The sequence below is a fragment of the Conger conger genome, chromosome 17 (genome assembly GCF_963514075.1).
Source record: "Conger conger chromosome 17, fConCon1.1, whole genome shotgun sequence".
Lineage (NCBI taxonomy): Eukaryota > Metazoa > Chordata > Actinopteri > Anguilliformes > Congridae > Conger > Conger conger.
This window is the reverse complement of record NC_083776.1, coordinates 27,084,339-27,102,719: the sequence shown is the minus strand read 5'-3', so window position 1 is coordinate 27,102,719 and position 18,381 is coordinate 27,084,339. Positions and strand designations below refer to the sequence as shown.

The 18,381-nt window shown below is 46.4% G+C and overlaps 1 protein-coding gene across 1 annotated transcript in view; it reads left to right on the top strand.

The window, feature by feature from the left end:
- Nucleotides 1-3,100: 3,100 nt before the first annotated feature.
- LOC133116632 (FERM, ARHGEF and pleckstrin domain-containing protein 1-like) overlaps nucleotides 3,101-18,381 on the top strand; it is an 86,109-nt gene continuing 70,828 nt past the window's right edge. Inside the window, exons 1-2 of the mRNA XM_061226427.1 lie at nucleotides 3,101-3,356; nucleotides 18,281-18,381. The exon at nucleotides 18,281-18,381 is cut by the window's right edge and continues 96 nt beyond it. Coding sequence (XP_061082411.1) covers nucleotides 18,307-18,381 — 75 coding nt within the window. The 5' untranslated portion in view covers nucleotides 3,101-3,356; nucleotides 18,281-18,306. The remainder of the gene's footprint in view (nucleotides 3,357-18,280) is intronic.

Genomic DNA, 18,381 nt, shown 5'->3' with positions numbered 1-18,381 from the left:
CTTTCCCTTTGTGTGTGTGTGTGCGTGTGTGTGTGTGCGTGTGTGTGTGTGTGCATGTGTGTGTGCATGTGTGTGTGTGTGTGTGTGTGTGTGTGCGTGTGTGTGTGTGTGCATGTGTGTGTGCATGTGTGTGTGTGTGCATGTGTGTGTGCATGTGTGTGTGTGTGTGTGCGTGTGTGACATCCTCAGATTTGAGGCATCACACTGAAGGTGTAATTGTGACTGCAGTTGACTACTGTCGCCAGCAGATGGCTCAGTGAGATAGTCCAACTTATTCTGCTCATCAGCAATTTCACGCCCACCCTCTGCCTCACATGCTGCGCTAAAGGGAGGGCAAATACATGTGTGACCTACACACATAATCACATAATGACTGCTGTGTATTTTGGGAAATGCATCACCACTAGTTTAGGCCTACACAGCTAATTAGCTAATTGGACCAATTCAATTGGGATTACAGGTTTGGACTCTAAGACAGTGTTGAACTAAGACAGCGTTTTTACACCATCTTTTTTACACTTTTACATTTAATTCCACTCTGTGTCTGCCAAGAGACAGGATGAGATTCTGCTGAACAGGTAGGGGAAACATGTCTACATGTCTTCAGGTAGGATACAGAACCACAGGTATTTTACATTGTAAAGACAGTGCAGTGTATAAGTATATAGATAGTGACAAAATAAAAGGTCTAGAGTTTTGGAGTCTGTTTCTGTTTCTCTCAAAATGAAGCATAAATTAGTGTCAATGGCAATAAAGCAGGTCATTATAAGGCTCTAGAATCTGAAGAATTCTATCATAGAATTAGGCAAAATTTTGGGTGTGTCAAAATCAACTGTTTATGCGCTGCTAGGAAGTACACTTTTGTGATCTCAGCAATAACAACCCGGAAGTTACATTACAATAATTTAGCTGACACTTTTATCCAAAGTGAAATACAGTTCATTAGACAAAGCAGGGGCAATACCCCCAGAAGCAAAGTGGGGTTAAAGGCCTTGCTCAAGGGCCCAACAGCTGTAAAGATATTATCGTGGATACAGGGTTTGAACCATCAACCTTCCAGGGCCCAGTCACGTACCTTAGCCACTAGGCTACAGGGTGCCCAATTGACCCAACCCAATTGTGAAGTAACAGTTCAAGTTCAGGAGGCATAGCAGTGTCAAAGACAACCATAAAGAGAAGACTACACCAGCATAACCTCAGAGGGTTCACTGCAAAATGCTAACCACTGGCCTAACCTAGAGTCTCACAGACAGATGAGATGAGTATGAACCTGTACCAAAGTGCTGGAAAGAGGAAAGTGTGGAGAAAGAGAGGACCTAGGCATGATCCAAAGCACCCAGTGAAACCCCAATCTGTGAAACATGGAGGACGTACTGTTGGGCATACATAGCTGTCACTGAAACTGGCTCATTGATGATGTGACAGCAACAGAATTCATTCTGAAGTGTACAGAAACATACTATCTGCTCAGATCCAACCCAACGCCTCCAAACTCATTCTTCACCTCTAGCACTTCACCTTGCAGTGGGACAATGACCCCAAACATACATAAAGCAACCAATGAGTTTTTCACGGCCATAACGTGGAATGTCCTTGACTGGTCAAGTCAATCACATGTCCTGAATCCACCAGAAATGAACTGGAACTGAATATAGCCGCAGTCCAGTCCTGGTAGAGTATCACAAGGGAAGATACCCAGCAGTCAGGCAGTCATTGAATGCAAAGGATTTGCAACTAATTACTAAATATGATTACTTTAATTCAGATTGTGTACATTGGTCAAATTACTTTTGCTCCCCTAAAAGGACAGTATAAAAAGGGAAATTCCTACAGGGAACACCTAATATGGATGTAAATACCTACAAATTAAAGCTGACTGTCTTTAACCTATGTTACATTTTAAATCCAGTGGGCTGAAGTACAGAGCCAAAACAACAAAATTTGTGTCATTATCCAAATACTTGTGGACTGGGAGGTACGTATTATGCAGGTAGGTATTTGCCAGGTAATACCTTACACCACAATATAATTTTCCTTGGACACCTTTCTCTTAAAACCATTGGATAAAAATGTGTGTTCCTCCAGACTAACACTATGGTTACACCCTGCTTTCTTTCTCCAGCATTAAACAGTATAAATAAAATGTGCAGAATTTTACCTTTTAACATAATAATGTGTGATTTGTCTTTTAGCTCTACTATAAATAAAACGCATGGAATTCCTAAGCTTCTTTAAAAGCACATTAAAAGTAACATCGATGCCATTTGATTTGACTCTTGAACATTGAGCATTGACCCTACAGTTTGATTTCTTTCACAGTCAAACTATGCTACTGAGAAAACTGCTTAAAATACTTCACGTTAAGTGACATTCCAGAAAATCACTATTTGAGTCGTCTATTCAGGTTCTTGAATCAGTAGCCAGAATGGCTGTCCTGTTTTCTGTGTGGTTAAATAGCTGTTCCCTCGATTAGGAATGTGATACAAGGACCTGAACAATGTACTATTTACAGTTAAACTCTGCCGTGGCGCTTCTGTACTGGAGTGGCGTGGAAAAGACGGCAACAATTATTTTTAAATATCCAGTGACGTCTATAGAAGCGCTTTTCAATGTTGAAGCGGATTCAAACAGGACACTTCAAGGCATCTTTTGCATCTATCGTAGGTTTAAACTGCATTCTCTCATCTATACTATACGTATTTTTTTTCCATGGGCTACGTGCACAGCCGTTGCTTGTCATCGCTGTGGTGGATTCTTACGGGTGTGGTTGTCGCATATTAGCCTACTGTATATGAATATGAACGAACTCGCCTGCAAAATAGGCTATATAGGCGTCTGTTATTCAGGTCTACATCCGTCTTCTTGAAACGTGTTTTAAATAGTCCATTTTGTATTCTATCTTATGTTTTCTGTCGATCTTTTTATTGCTGAATAAATCTTGAAATTATAGTCACTGTGAGTTCTCCCACAGTTATGAGAGTATCTCAAATTCCAAACTGTCCACTGCACCGTTCGTAACTGAATGTCCCCACTAGATGGTGACATGCACCTTGTTTTTCCGTTCCAGGACAGTGTCACACTTCCAGTAGGTGCAGTGACTGCTAAGATTGCTGGAGGCAGTGTGTCTCCCTTATTGTTCGGGTAACGAAACTCTATGTGAATCTGCTACTAGTTTCAATGTAATCCCGTATCCACAGGCAGTCGGTCCGACATGGCGACCATGCAGAAGCCCTGCTTCGCAACAACCAACATCTGATTTCCTAAACGTTGCGACTGTACTCTCAAGGGGGAGTGGAAACTACAGTTACCGAGTAAAAAATCGTACACGTGGAATATCTGCAGATTTTACGCGAAGGGTAAGCGAATGCACTCGTTGGATTTTCTTGTTAACAAAACAGCCTTGTATAAGTTCTAAGAGGGACGATTAGTGCTAGCTAAGTCTTTGATCACCAACCACCTGGGATTCCTTTCCGGTGCGACCTTGTCTGTGATTTAAAATAGCCGCTTTATGAGAACGGTGGTTTTAACAGTGTTGTTGGTTTGTGACCTGTTACTACGACAGTAAAAAACGCGTGATGTATCAAGAAAGCAAGGTGACCGTATTTCGCCGGTTAATATTCAAGGCAGAACGGAGATGAAACTCCAATAGGGCTACCTTATCGTAAAGACGAAGGGGGCAAAGCCGAACAGGCATTTACGTCAATTGGAAGAATCAGAAAGATATGATACGAAAAGGTCCACAAATTTTTTTAAATCCAAATGTACGGATTTATTCTGGCCAGAGATACGTGACATTTGTTGGAAACAGAAATCTTATCGGAGTGAGTGTGTGAGCTCAGGTCTTGGATGTTTTTTCGCACTCCTGTGCATTCAGAATAAGACATAAAATCGGAGCAAATACAAAACTACACAATGATTCAATTTGGGCTATTTACCTGTTATATTCCACTGCCGAGAAGGTATGTTGGTCAGTGACACTAGAGTTAAAAAAATATATAGATATCATCTGAATGATAATTATTAGTATGTAGAAAGTGCGTAAAATGTTGACGTGGATGGTTGATATGGCACAGTAGGACCCCAACACTGAATGATGTGTCACACATTGAATACTAATAGAAACCTAAGGTACCGTGCTGCTTTTGCTTGAAAAGTTGGTACTGCATGTCGTATAAGGATCCACATAGCTACAGTTGTAACCTTGTGGATACATTCAGCTCAGTATGTTACCACGCCAATGTACTTTAGCCTACTGCCATATTAACCCAATACTTAAACCCGCGGCGTTCTTATTTTGTCAGTGGTCTATGCTATGAGTAGCTCCGTTCATCGACGAAAGATCACACATTTCGGACATTTTTTTATGTGAATGTAGTTTATTATATTTTCGCGTCTGTTTTCTTTAATAATGCAATACGTATGTATACTTGAAGTGTGTACAGGGTTGTGTGTGATTTGTATCTAAAGAAAGCAACTACCCCACAATCTTTGGCTGGGCGACATAAGTACCTCAGCCAGGTCACAAAACTTTTATAAGGACAATAACAGGCAAAAGAAACCACTTAATGCCTGTCTCCGCTTCGAGTGATTTTCTTCAAGAGATGTTTTTGTGTTACAGTATGGCGTGTATGGGAATGAACAGTTCGAGGATCCGATCCTCGTCACAATATACCTCTGCAATTTACAGTTCCAAAGGTCCAAACGATTTACAAAGTGAGATATTTTTTAAGTACATATATCTTTGACTTAATACAACTAAAGTTTCTGACAATATTTATTTATTTTCGTTTGCTACGCGTATTGCAGAGCAGCTAATGTAGTTAATTCTAAAAATAAATATAAAAAAATTAAAAAAATCACACCGAATGAATTCCTTATGAGTAGAGGTCAAAGTGCATTTTTATTGTTAATCAGGCCCTCAAGTCTACAGCTATGCTTGTTTCAAAGGGCTGGCCGCCTGTGCTCCAAACACAACTGGTAGACCAGGGGTTAACTTGGGCACGCAGAACCTGAACATGTGGACAGGAAAAAAACAGGCATCTGTGAGTTTATTTTCGGCATTGCCCTCTCTTTAGGTCTTTGTAAACAATGGCGACACCACCGTCATAGCATAGTCCTATTAAAGTTAAGGTGAGTAAAATGTGTTGAAACCAGATCTGGGTGTTCAGTTGCTCTGGAGTCGCAAGGGAGTTCCTGTCCTCCTTTTTATATTTGCTTAGGATCAAGTTTAGCTTCAGAAGAATCCTGCTGAGCAGTTTGAAAGTGCATGAAAGAGGCAGCTCAACACTGTAAGTGCCTTTGTCCATTGGCTTTGTGCCTTCAGACAGGCCCCAGGAACTGGGCACCTCCAGCCACTTCTGTGGGTGCAGGAGTAGAACAGCTCTCTCTGTCTCACTGACAGACTGAATTCTGTGAGTGGCTTAGATTCTGATGAACAATCCATTGGCAGCTCTTTGCACGCTTCCCTGCTTCTGTTTTGAATATGACGACTGTTCTCAGTATTTGTCTTGCGCTTGGTTTGCTTCCCTCCTCTCTCTTATCCAAAAAAGTGCCTGTGCCCTGGGCTGTATTCAAATCTTTCTCTTTTCACTTTGAGAAAAAAAAATGAAATCCAGTCTTTGAGCTTGTGAATGAGGTTAAAAAAATAAGGTAATGCTGGAGTTTATTGACCTGGCATGGAATGGTTTGCATTCTCCTTCTATGGGATTCTTATCTTAGGGGTTTTTCTCAGGCATTTCTTGTTGTCTGATGAAAACAGCAGCCTTTTGTTTTGGCGGTACGTTGTTGTGGTGTCATTAGGCAGACCTGTTTAAGGGTATGCACAGGACGGGACTGGAACCCAAGCCCTGCCGGGCTGCCGCATGCTCGCTTTCCTCCCGGCGTAATGAAAGCCAGCTGTGTAATTAGTAAGCATGTGTGTGTTCAGAGGGGGGCTCCACACTGAGGGGGAGTGTGTGTGTTTCTGCTCTACAGAGGCCACTCTGTTCCAGCCCAAACCTCAGCCAGCACTCTGCACTCCTCAGCAGAACTCTCCCAAAGTTCAAATGCAGTTTAAAGCCGAGTAAAGCCAAGGAGCCCAGGCTGTGTCCTCCTGGAGGATAGCCCTGCTCTCTGCTCTGTCCTGCTGGAGGATAGCCCTGCTCTCTGCTCTGTCCTGCTGGAGGATAGCCCTGATCTCTACTGTGTCCTGCTGGAGTATAGCCCTGATCTCTACTGTGTCCTCGTGGAGGATAGCCCTGCTCTCTGCTCTGTCCTGCTGGAGTATAGCCCTGATCTCTACTGTGTCCTCGTGGAGGATAGCCCTGCTCTCTGCTCTGTCCTGCTGGAGTATAGCCCTGATCTCTACTGTGTCCTCGTGGAGGATAGCCCTGCTCTCTGCTCTGTCCTGCTGGAGTATAGCCCTGATCTCTACTGTGTCCTCGTGGAGGATAGCCCTGCTCTCTGCTCTGTCCTGCTGGAGTATAGCCCTGATCTCTACTGTGTCCTCGTGGAGGATAGCCCTGCTCTCTGCTCTGTCCTGCTGGAGTATAGCCCTGATCTCAGCTGTGTCCTCCCATGGTGTGTTTCCCTGCCTCAGGTGTGCACAGGGCCTCTGGGGTGTTTGTATACTGCAGTGGTTCCCAGGAGTCCTGGGGGCCCCCCTGTGTATGCTGGTTTTTGTTCCAACCGCAATTGCAATCCCAGAATTCAAACAAATGACTCTCCATGTGAGGAATTGTTTACCCTCTTTAGCCACATTATGTCAGAAATAGCTATGCCTTCCACCAAGAATAAAAGTAGTAGTAGTAATAAGAGAGATTAAATAAACCCGTTGTGACTGATCAAATTAAAGGCTGAAGTGAATCAGTAGGCCCCTAATTGGTGAAAGCGTGGACATATGGCTACGGAAGCGAATCGTCTGGAAGAAAGGAATAATTTAAAGACAAAGCAAATGATAACAAGCCAGACCGCCACTGTGTTAATACACTAAAGGGCACAAATTATGAAAGAATGTGCATACATGTGTGTTGAACAACATAATTCTTGGTAGAATTCTAGGATTGCAATTGTGGTTGGGAAAAACCCCCCAGCATACACAGGGGGGCCCAGAACCAAAAATGAGAACCACTGGTAAAGTGCATTGCCTATGTCAGGGGTGCCCAATCATGTGTCATGGAGGACAGAGAGTATGTAGCTTTTCATTCCGACCAACACTGCTCTTGCTGATTTCATTAATCTACACGCCTTCAACCAGAGAGGAGGGAACTAATGAGTGAAATCAGCTGGTGCAGTGATCGCTTGGAATGAAAACCTGCATACTCACTGGCCTCCATGGCACATGATGGGGCACCCCTGACCTATGAGCTGCTCCCCCTCGTGTGTGTTGCTGTGCTGCAGGTACGGTGGTCTACCTCAGTTGTGTTGCTCCCCCTCGTGTGTGTTGCTGTGCTGCAGGTATGGTGGTCTACCTCAGTTGTGTTGCTCCCCCTCGTGTGTGTTGCTGTGCTGCAGGTATGATGGTCTACCTCAGTTGTGTTGCTCCCCCTCGTGTGTGTTGCTGTGCTGCAGGTATGGTGGTCTACCTCAGTTGTGTTGCTCCCCCTCGTGTGTGTTGCTGTGCTGCAGGTATGATGGTCTACCTCAGTTGTGTTGCTCCCCCTCGTGTGTGTTGCTGTGCTGCAGGTATGATGGTCTACCTCAGTTGTGTTGCTCCCCCTCATGTGTGTTGCTGTGCTGCAGGTATGATGGTCTACCTCAGTTGTGTTGCTCCCCCTCATGTGTGTTGCTGTGCTGCAGGTATGATGGTCTACCTCAGTTGTGTTGCCCCCCCTCATGTGTGTTGCTGTGCTGCAGGTATGATGGTCTACCTCAGTTGTGTTGCTCCCCCTCATGTGTGTTGCTGTGCTGCAGGTATGATGGTCTACCTCAGTTGTGTTGCTCCCCCTCGTGTGTGTTGCTGTGCTGCAGGTATGATGGTCTACCTCAGTTGTGTTGCTCCCCCTCATGTGTGTTGCTGTGCTGCAGGTATGATGGTCTACCTCAGTTGTGTTGCTCCCCCTCATGTGTGTTGCTGTGCTGCAGGTATGATGGTCTACCTCAGTTGTGTTGCTCCCCCTCATGTGTGTTGCTGTGCTGCAGGTATGGTGGTCTACCTCAGTTGTGTTGCTCCCCCTCGTGTGTGTTGCTGTGCTGCAGGTATGATGGTCTACCTCAGTTGTGTTGCTCCCCCTCATGTGTGTTGCTGTGCTGCAGGTATAGTGGTCTACCTCAGTTGTGTTGCTCCCCCTCGTGTGTGTTGCTGTGCTGCAGGTATGATGGTCTACCTCAGTTGTGTTGCTCCCCCTCATGTGTGTTGCTGTGCTGCAGGTATGATGGTCTACCTCAGTTGTGTTGCTCCCCCTCAGGTGTGTTGCTGTGCTGTTGGTATGATGGTCTACCTCAGTTACATTACATTACATTATTGAAAACCTGCATACTCACTGGCCTCCATGGCACATGATGGGGCACCCCTGACCTATGAGCTGCTCCCCCTCGTGTGTGTTGCTGTGCTGCAGGTACGGTGGTCTACCTCAGTTGTGTTGCTCCCCCTCGTGTGTGTTGCTGTGCTGCAGGTATGGTGGTCTACCTCAGTTGTGTTGCTCCCCCTCGTGTGTGTTGCTGTGCTGCAGGTATGATGGTCTACCTCAGTTGTGTTGCTCCCCCTCGTGTGTGTTGCTGTGCTGCAGGTATGGTGGTCTACCTCAGTTGTGTTGCTCCCCCTCGTGTGTGTTGCTGTGCTGCAGGTATGATGGTCTACCTCAGTTGTGTTGCTCCCCCTCGTGTGTGTTGCTGTGCTGCAGGTATGATGGTCTACCTCAGTTGTGTTGCTCCCCCTCATGTGTGTTGCTGTGCTGCAGGTATGATGGTCTACCTCAGTTGTGTTGCTCCCCCTCATGTGTGTTGCTGTGCTGCAGGTATGATGGTCTACCTCAGTTGTGTTGCCCCCCCTCATGTGTGTTGCTGTGCTGCAGGTATGATGGTCTACCTCAGTTGTGTTGCTCCCCCTCATGTGTGTTGCTGTGCTGCAGGTATGATGGTCTACCTCAGTTGTGTTGCTCCCCCTCGTGTGTGTTGCTGTGCTGCAGGTATGATGGTCTACCTCAGTTGTGTTGCTCCCCCTCATGTGTGTTGCTGTGCTGCAGGTATGATGGTCTACCTCAGTTGTGTTGCTCCCCCTCATGTGTGTTGCTGTGCTGCAGGTATGATGGTCTACCTCAGTTGTGTTGCTCCCCCTCATGTGTGTTGCTGTGCTGCAGGTATGGTGGTCTACCTCAGTTGTGTTGCTCCCCCTCGTGTGTGTTGCTGTGCTGCAGGTATGATGGTCTACCTCAGTTGTGTTGCTCCCCCTCATGTGTGTTGCTGTGCTGCAGGTATAGTGGTCTACCTCAGTTGTGTTGCTCCCCCTCGTGTGTGTTGCTGTGCTGCAGGTATGATGGTCTACCTCAGTTGTGTTGCTCCCCCTCATGTGTGTTGCTGTGCTGCAGGTATGATGGTCTACCTCAGTTGTGTTGCTCCCCCTCAGGTGTGTTGCTGTGCTGTTGGTATGATGGTCTACCTCAGTTACATTACATTACATTATTGGCATTTGGCAGACGCTCTTATCCAGAGCGACGTACAACAAAGTGTATACCCATAACCAGGGCTAAGTGCGCAGAAAGACCCTAGAGGGAAGTACAATTTCAATTGCTACCCGTACAACAAAGATAAGGACCAGTGCCTATTTTATTTTATTTTATTTTTTTTAAACAACAAATGAACAAACATCAAAGCAAAAGTGACCAAACTTAACTATCTAAATACTGCTTACTTAGCCAACTAAAAATACCAAAACACAAAGTAAATCACAAAGACAACAATTAAGGATCACAGGGAGGTAGGGAGGGATGGGGAGAGGTGCTGCTTGAAGAGTTCAGTTCAGTCTTCAGTTTGCGTTTGAAGGTGGGGAGAGATTGTACAGTTCTGACCTCAACGGGGAGTTCATTCCACCACCGTGGAGCCAGAACAGACAGTTGTGTTGCTCCCCCTAATATGTGTTGCTGTGCTGTTGGTATGATGGTCTACCTCAGTTGTGTTGCTCCCCCTCATGTGTGTTGCTGTGCTGCAGGTATGGTGGTCTACCTCAGTTGTGTTGCTCCCCCTCATGTGTGTTGCTGTGCTGCAGGTATGATGGTCTACCTCAGTTGTGTTGCTCCCCCTCATGTGTGTTGCTGTGCTGCAGGTATGATGGTCTACCTCAGTTGTGTTGCTCCCCCTCATGTGTGTTGCTGTGCTGCAGGTACTGTATGCTGCTCAGCTTCAGCTGTGGTGCTCAGTCCCACTGTGCTCTGACATGCCCCAGGGTGACCAGGTTCTCTCTTCCTGTGGAACCGCAGGGCTGACACAGCGGCCCTCTCCATCTGCGGTCTGAAGCTGAACCTGCCGGTCCTGGATCCTCTTAGCTCTGTGTGTGTATTGGAGGCGGCGGGGCAGAGAGGAGCCAAGCTTTGCCCGAAATAAACCTCTGTTGGTCGGGCCTGTCCCGCCCAGCTCACGCGCCTGCCAATGTTTCCAGCGGCCTTTTGTTCGCTGAGAGCGAGGCGGTCCTGCACGAGGAGCGTGATGAGGGCTGGCGTCGCCTGCGTGAAGTTTGGGAAGAACCCCGGAGCGATGAGCACTCGGTGTGGAGGGCGGGCCCAGCTCAACCCGCTAAATTATCACGCCAATGAAGAGTGGCAGCTGGAGGTCTATCAGGGTGCTCTCTTAAGTCTTGTGTTTTTGTTTTTTTGCGAGGGGCTATATACCTAGGTCTTGGATTTTAACAGATTTTCTCCTTGTCTTTTCACAGTTGTGAAGGAACAGCTTAATCTGTTTTCACAATAGTTTTTTTCTGTGAATGTCACCTCTTGGTTTGCTGATGGAATCCGTCACGTTAAATATTTTGAGCTGCTTTGAGGGATCCGACTGCTCATATTTAATTCACTGAAGAAGTGTGGAGGTGGGATAGGAAGGTGAGAATTCAAAATAAGAGGAGGCCACTGAACCGAGACACCTGACTCATTAGAACACGTTCTTTAAATATGTATGTCTCTTACAAGGAAAAGAGTGTTAGGCTAATTGGCATCAAGAACATATAATGGTTTGTACGTGTGTGTTCTGAGGTCTTGGAGTTTGTATTCCATGAGCTGCTCATTTTGCTGGTCAAAGGGCGAGGAAGATTAAAGTCAGGAATTTGGATCTCCCTGGTTTGTCTGGACTTGGGACGCTGCAACAAAACACTTTCCCAGACTTTAATTGAGAGGTTTTCCGTTTGTTTAATGTCAGCGGACCAATATTTAAATCAAGCTTCCATTTTCCAGAGATAAACCTTGCCGGCACCTTAAATGGCTGCGGTACACATAGAGCTGAAATGAATGGGGTTTAATACCCACAGGACAAATCTGTCCGGTCCGTGGGAGTTTGTTCAGGGGTCTTTCTTCCTGCCCTGCTGGCCCTGTGGTGTCTTCAGGTAGACTTTAGGGAGATCCTCCGAAATTTCACAGCTGATTACAGTGGATTTGTGTCTAACGAAAGTGCAATGTGGTCAGACTGCATCTCGAGGCCTGGGGCACAGGGGGCAGGTTCAGCAAGGCGCCTTGTCATTAGGGGCTAATTAACAGTAGCTGTGGACATGGACTGTATTTAGGCGTCATTTTATAGAAAGCCCTTCGGTTGAGGATTCGGGCATATGCCATGGGTGGCATTTACAGAGCTGCAGGAATGCTATGCGAGCTCCTCCTTCAGAGAGAAGAACCACAGAGAGGAGAGCAAGAGGGGAGGTACAGGGCGGGCGTTTCGTTAAGTCTTCCTCTGTGGCGCTGTGCTCTGCGTTTTCTAGGTTACTGTTCTGGCTGGGGGCCAGGTTTGGGAACCACTGGGCGAGGACAGAGGAGTCCTGGGCTGTAAGTTGAGAGTGTTTTTTTTTATTTTTATTGCGGCCAAACTTGTTGAAAGGTGTGGGGTTTCTGTGCAGTCCCAAACCTGTTCCACTCATCCCTGCTCTAGCACCTGTGTGTCGAGGATGAATTATCACTCACTGAAAACCTGGTGGAAACTCTACAGTTGTGGCAACCAGTGGCGTGCGTTCGCCATCCTGAATCTGAAACACAGTCAAGGGTGCCTGTGTTCCGGAAGAATGTGGGTAGGAGTGCTGACCTTGGATCAGCTGATTAGGTTTATGACGACCTAGGCTTAGCCTTGTAACTTGGATGAATGTGAGTTTGTGGGTTCAAACGTAGCTTCTCATTTGAATCTGTTTCAGGCTGTCATAGCTGCCCTCAGTCTTTGTGGAGAGCAGTGTGTGCAGTGAATGTTTATCCAGCTGTTAATTGTGGAGCTGTGCTGTATTATGTAGCTATTTGTACCTGTTGACCCAGATTAAATCTTTCTCTTTGACCTGATTTTCTTGATTCCCAAAGAGGGAACAACTGCCAAATCTGAAGAAGATCAAAGCGTTATACCTCTGGAAACATAAAGTTGCTGAACAAGCTGCTTTTCGGATTTACTTTAAACCTAAAGAATGCCTCCAGACCCAGTGCTGTAAAGCCAGCTGGTGATCAGAAAATTTTATATCAAATTTCAGTATGAAAAATACTTAAAAGCTGTCTTGGTCAATCGAAAAACATACAAAATGCTGAGCTTTCAAAAAAAAAAAAAAAAAAAAAAATATATATATATATATATATATATATCTTACATGCATTAGAATATTAAGGCTGCATCTTCACTTGTTAAAAGTGGTAAAGGAATTTTAGATTACCATTATGAAGAAGAGACTGAAGTGGTCTTAAAAGTGGTAAAGGTGTTCCTTTCTGCTGATGGCTTCCATAAGGGTTGATGCTGCCAGTCTATTTTGGGATTGTTTGTTGCTTAAGTGACAGCTCAGTTCACCTCTGCTGCCAAGCGGGAGAAACTGGTAACCGCTCCAGAGAGTGACAGATTCTGGAACAGACAGGAAGTGTATCTGCCTCTCTAGTGGAACCTCTCAATGACCTCTGGGCACACTGTCATTAGCAATGAGTCATATGTTCTTTATATTTCACGATACACAGGAAGAATAGGTTCATGCGTGTGATGGTGGGATTTTCCAAACTGGTCGGGCAATCCTGAGAAAGAGTGAGACAGACGATGTTGCCAGTTCGGGAAGATGAAAGAGTAAGTTGACAGTTGAATCTGCCTTTGGAGACACTGGGATCCTCACTTCGGGCGAGTTATTTCATAAGTGCGTTCACTGACGTTAAGGCATTTGCATACAGGGCTCATTGGCCTGTAAACAAATTCTGCCTCTATTGGATTACCTGTGCCATATATGAGCATGGCCGATATGCGATATTATACTGTTGTACCTGTTACCCACAGCTGCTAGTGCACCTGATGCACTCTACCCTGTAGTCCTGGGAGTTGGGTTGTACACACATTACATTACATTACATTACATTACATTACATTATTGGCATTTGGCAGACGCTCTTATCCAGAGTGACGTACAGTTGATTAGACTAAGCAGGAGACAATCCTCCCCTGGAGCAATGTGGGGTTAAGGGCCTTGCTCAAGGGCCCAACGGCTGTGCGGATATTATTGTGGCTACACCGGGATTAGAACCACCGACCTTGCGGGTCCCAGTCATTTACCTTAACCACTACGCTACAGGCCACCCCTCTCCACACAAGGCAGACAGAAAGTACGGGCTCTTCAGTGGCTTTCCATATCCCATCATGCTCCTTCATTCATTCCAGTGTATGTTATTGTTTGTGATATTTTTACATAATGATACTTTCATACTTTTCTCACCATATGCTCGGTGGTTTTCTCTTCTGATTCCATTACACTCAGTGTAGCCCACCCCTTATGAAAATGCGGTGTCTTGTTAGAATTGCAGTTTCAATTATCTGTGTTTCCAAGATTTGAATATGACTCCTTTTGTTGGCAGAGTGATTGCCTGTATTCTAATTAGGCTCCATTTTGTGATGTACAAGCTACTCTCAGAAGAGTAGGGACTGGGTTGCTATAAAAGGCACGCCATCTGCCAAGTTACCCCATATCCCCATACCCAAACACATTGTGTCGCCTCTAATAGGCCTCTTTCCTTGCTAGCAAGCAGGTTATGTGTTCTTTGCCAAGTAATTAAATAATTACACATTGCAGTGCTGAAATTACCAAGTGAGGGACGCTAATGTTTACCTTAGGGTGTGTGTGTGTATCTTCTTTAAGAAGGCTATGGGTCAAAACATAGTGTGTGTGCATGTGTGTGTGCATGTTAGTTCTATATAGGTGTGTGTGTAAATAAGGCATTGGGACCTGGAATGTCTGCTCCCAAAGCTTATTTTCTTGGCAGGAATGTCAGTGTATCGGTGTCCTCATTAAAATGTCACAGCTTGCCCATTCCCCTCAGGGGGAGGGGAACCTGACAGTCTGGGGTGCCTGTGGGTAGTGTGCGAAGATCTAGCCCGAACAAAAACACCTACTTGTCCCACCGCCGGGAGCCTCAGGTAGAGCAAGACTTTCCCACAGTGCCTGGCCCCGCCCACCCCACCCTGGCCCCGCCCACCCCATCCTGGCCCCGCCCACCCCTGCCTGACCCCATGCAGGTCAGCTGGTATGACCAGCCAGAGATCAGCAGAGCCCATGTACTGAAGATTCAGTATGTGCTGATGGGCTGATTCCACCTCTGTGCTCTACGAATGGCTCCTGTCTTAAACAGGCCTGATGGAGGAAGCAGTGAAAGGTGGAGGCTTGGTGAAATGACAGCAATTTCTCCATGTACTTCTGCCCTGATAATATGGTCTGTTGTTTTCAAGGAGACCAACAGTATCTGTGGCCATCTGAATGCTCAAATTCACCCCTTTATTATTTGGCATTTACTCCCCACAGTCAGTTAATTTATGACTACTTTTCACAATGAACCTTTGTGAAACTGGGCAGGTCACCTGATTTACAGTGACATCAACAAAATTGGTGTGACCATGGAAAGGAAGGGATTGCATAGCCAATTAACTCTTAATTGGGATGATTATGGAGGCAGATGTCGAGCCAATTTGGGTGTTCTGACCTGGGTGCCTGAGGGTGACACCTCTTATTCTTTTTATAATGGGAGTTTTAATTACCACTGCCAGACAGGGGCTCAGTTTAGTTTCATGTGCGGGACCGAACCTCGTACAACACCGCGTGATCATCACGCTACGAATGCACTTCAAACACAGTCTAGATTAAGGGTAGCTAACCTTAGTTATGGAGTGCCACAAGGTCTGCTGGTTTTTGCTTTCACTCTAAAATCAGCAACCAGTTTAGACTAAAAAAACAATTATAATTGTTTAATGGACTGCTGTGATTGGTCGATTAAGTAGTGAGTGCCAGTGAAAACCCCTCCCCGAGACCAGGTTTATCCACACCTAATAATTAGGCAGATTGTGAGATCAGATTGTGTTAGAAAATCGTTTTGCTATTAGCCCTGGTATTAGTCAGCAGAGAGCATGATATCTCAGAGTATCTTAGTTTCCTTCTTAAGTCTCCTGTGTTGTCTGTACCTCTGAGATGGCATCGTGCCTGTGCTCTGTTGGGTATGCTTCTCTGTCACGGTCACTTGGTCCCTGCTCCGTTGGTGAATTCTGGCCTCCAGCTCTCTGAGGCCTGTGTTTTGGGGCCGGGTCTTGGGTTGATATCAGTGCTGTGGAATGTGTGGTAAACATTGTCAACCTTGCCCAGCCTGGGCGGGTGGTTGTGAGGAATGTGTTGGGGGGGGGGGGGATTTCTGTGTCTCGGCTCACAGTAACTGACTCTGCCAGTTTAAACGGTTACTTTACTGCGTTGTGCATGGTGTTGGGTGTTGGGTCAGTGGCCTGGGTGGGGAAGGGACACCCACACACTCTTACAAGCTCATTAGATTCCTTCGGGGTTCAGCTTGCTGACCGTTGACATGATGCATTTGCGGTTTCAAGTGTCTTTGTCCGCGTTTCCTTAGAAGACTGTCTGCATGACTGCATTCTTTCAGCATGACTGTCTGTATGCCTGGGCTCCGCAAATGAGCCCATATGACTGAATTCTCTCGGTATGACTCTCTGTATGACCAGTGGGTCTGTCTCTGTATCACTGACTGTATGACCAGTGGGCCTGTCTCTGTATCACTGACTGTATGACCAGTGGGTCTGTCTCTGTATCACTGACTATGACCAGTGGGTCTGTCTCTGTATCACTGACTGTATGACAAGTGGGCCTGGTGGCCTGGTATGCAGAGGGGAGTCTGAACAATGATTTTTGATCTGCTGGTACTTGTGCTGGGACCGGTTTGTCAAAGCCTGTTTTTGTTTCTGCTAGAAATTTTGTTGCTGTCAGAAATTCTTCCCCACCGAGGTTGAGGTTGAAAAGGTAGTTTAACTGCCTTCGGTTCTTTCCAGTGTGGTTGTGTTCCTTCTGAAATATTGACATGGATTACTATGACATATACTTCCCCCTTCTGAGAAATGACTCTGGGGAAGCCTTCAGCTTTTGGCTAACAATGTTACATTGGCAGACTATTGCAATGGCTGTGATTCATATATTCATTTAGTTATAATATATATGTTGGGCCAACATTATGTTCCTGCATTGCACAATTTAATAGCCTATTAACCTGTACAGTAAGTCAGCTCAACAGAGGGTGCTATATTGTTTTTCTATGGCTTTTCTCTTGGAGTGCCAGTAGAAAGGTTAAGTAAATACCCTGTGCTTTTCTCAGGCAGTGGGATTATACTCCATATGAGATTTAGAAATGTGATGTGTGCATATGTAATGGACGCATTGTACAGCAGAGCCCCGCTGACTGTAACATGGGGCTGTAGGCTTCTGCGTTATTGTGATCTCCATGGAGACCGGTCTGAGTGGGCGCCATGGTGATGCGACTGAGCTGGTTTACATGTGGTGTTCCGTGGCCGCTCTATTGTGGCGTGTCAGTCAGCTGGAGAACGAGCTGTGAGAAATATTCCCTTTCACATCTGTTTCGCTTCACCAGAGATGCACGCGGCAGTTCCACTATTGGATTGCAGTTGGCCATAGGACTGGCATGGTGCTTATTAGTCCTGTGAGCAAGCCGCTTCCCTCAGGCAGAACGCTGAGTGTGTTGAAAAATGCGACTGAAACCTGAACACATGAAAGGTCCTCGGTGCACTGCTGTGTGTGTCTGGTGCGGCGCAGTACGGTGAGGTCAGGTTACCGTCCCGCCAGCTCAGCACTCCTTTTCCCACCCCTTTTTATAAGCGGGTATTCTACCAACACATTTCATCTCCGGGGCAGACCTCTCAGTGTTTTCAGAAGTGTTACAGTAACAGGAGCGCATCTGTTTTGGGGAAATCGGTGCTGAAATTGAGGGAGGGGATAGGGACCACTCGGCTTCCTTCTCTCAATAAATTTGCTCCAAAGTTCATTTCCCTCTGGGTGTAGATCCTTCGGTTGCCATGGAAACTGCCATCTTGGTCGGTTTAAGAAAAGAATAAAATAAAAACACCGAAACAGAAATCCCGGCACACCGCTCATACGCGCACGCTTTCGGCGTGTGCAGCTGGCACCTCGAATCAATCAGGCTAACAGATTAGCACAGGTGAGTGAATTCCCCCACACATCCTGTGCGCTCAGAGCCTAACTCTCCTGTCCCAGTGATGTGGAGCCCCAGCCTGCTCCCGCTGCTTTGTTTATCTTCAGGTCTCGGCTCTGTGAAGACGCAAGTGTGCGCAGACATGACAGGAGGCATCACCCTCCTCTGGAGCCGGTACGGTTGAGTCTTTGCTGAACTGACTCTGTGATCAGTAAGGTTGAGTCTTTACTGAACTGAGTCTGTGATCAGTACGGTTGAGTCTTTGCTGAACTGACTCTGTGATTGGTATGGTTGAGTCTTTGCTGAACTGAATTTGTGGTCATGGTGGATGAGTCTTTGCTGAACTGACTCTCCTGCAGGCTGAGGTCAGGGGAGAGTGAGTCCGTGCAGGTGACTGTGCTTTAGTTACTGACTCTGTGGTCAGTGCAGGTGACTCTGTGCTCTAGACGCTGACTCTGTGGTCAGTGCAGGTGACTCTGTGCTCTAGACGCTGACTCTGTGGTCAGTGCAGGTGACTCTGTGCTCTAGACACTGACTCTGTGGTCAGTGCAGGTGACTCTGTGCTCTAGACGCTGACTCTGTGGTCAGTGCAGGTGACTCTGTGCTCTAGACACTGACTCTGTGGTCAGTGCAGGTGACTCTGTGCTCTAGACGCTGACTCTGTTGTGACTCTGTTCTCCCAGGCTGACACCAGGCCTCCGCAGGGACGATGGCAGAGCCGGAGCCGAGACCGACTGCAGGCCAGCGGCTGGGCGCTCAGGACAGTCTGGGGATCAGCACTCTG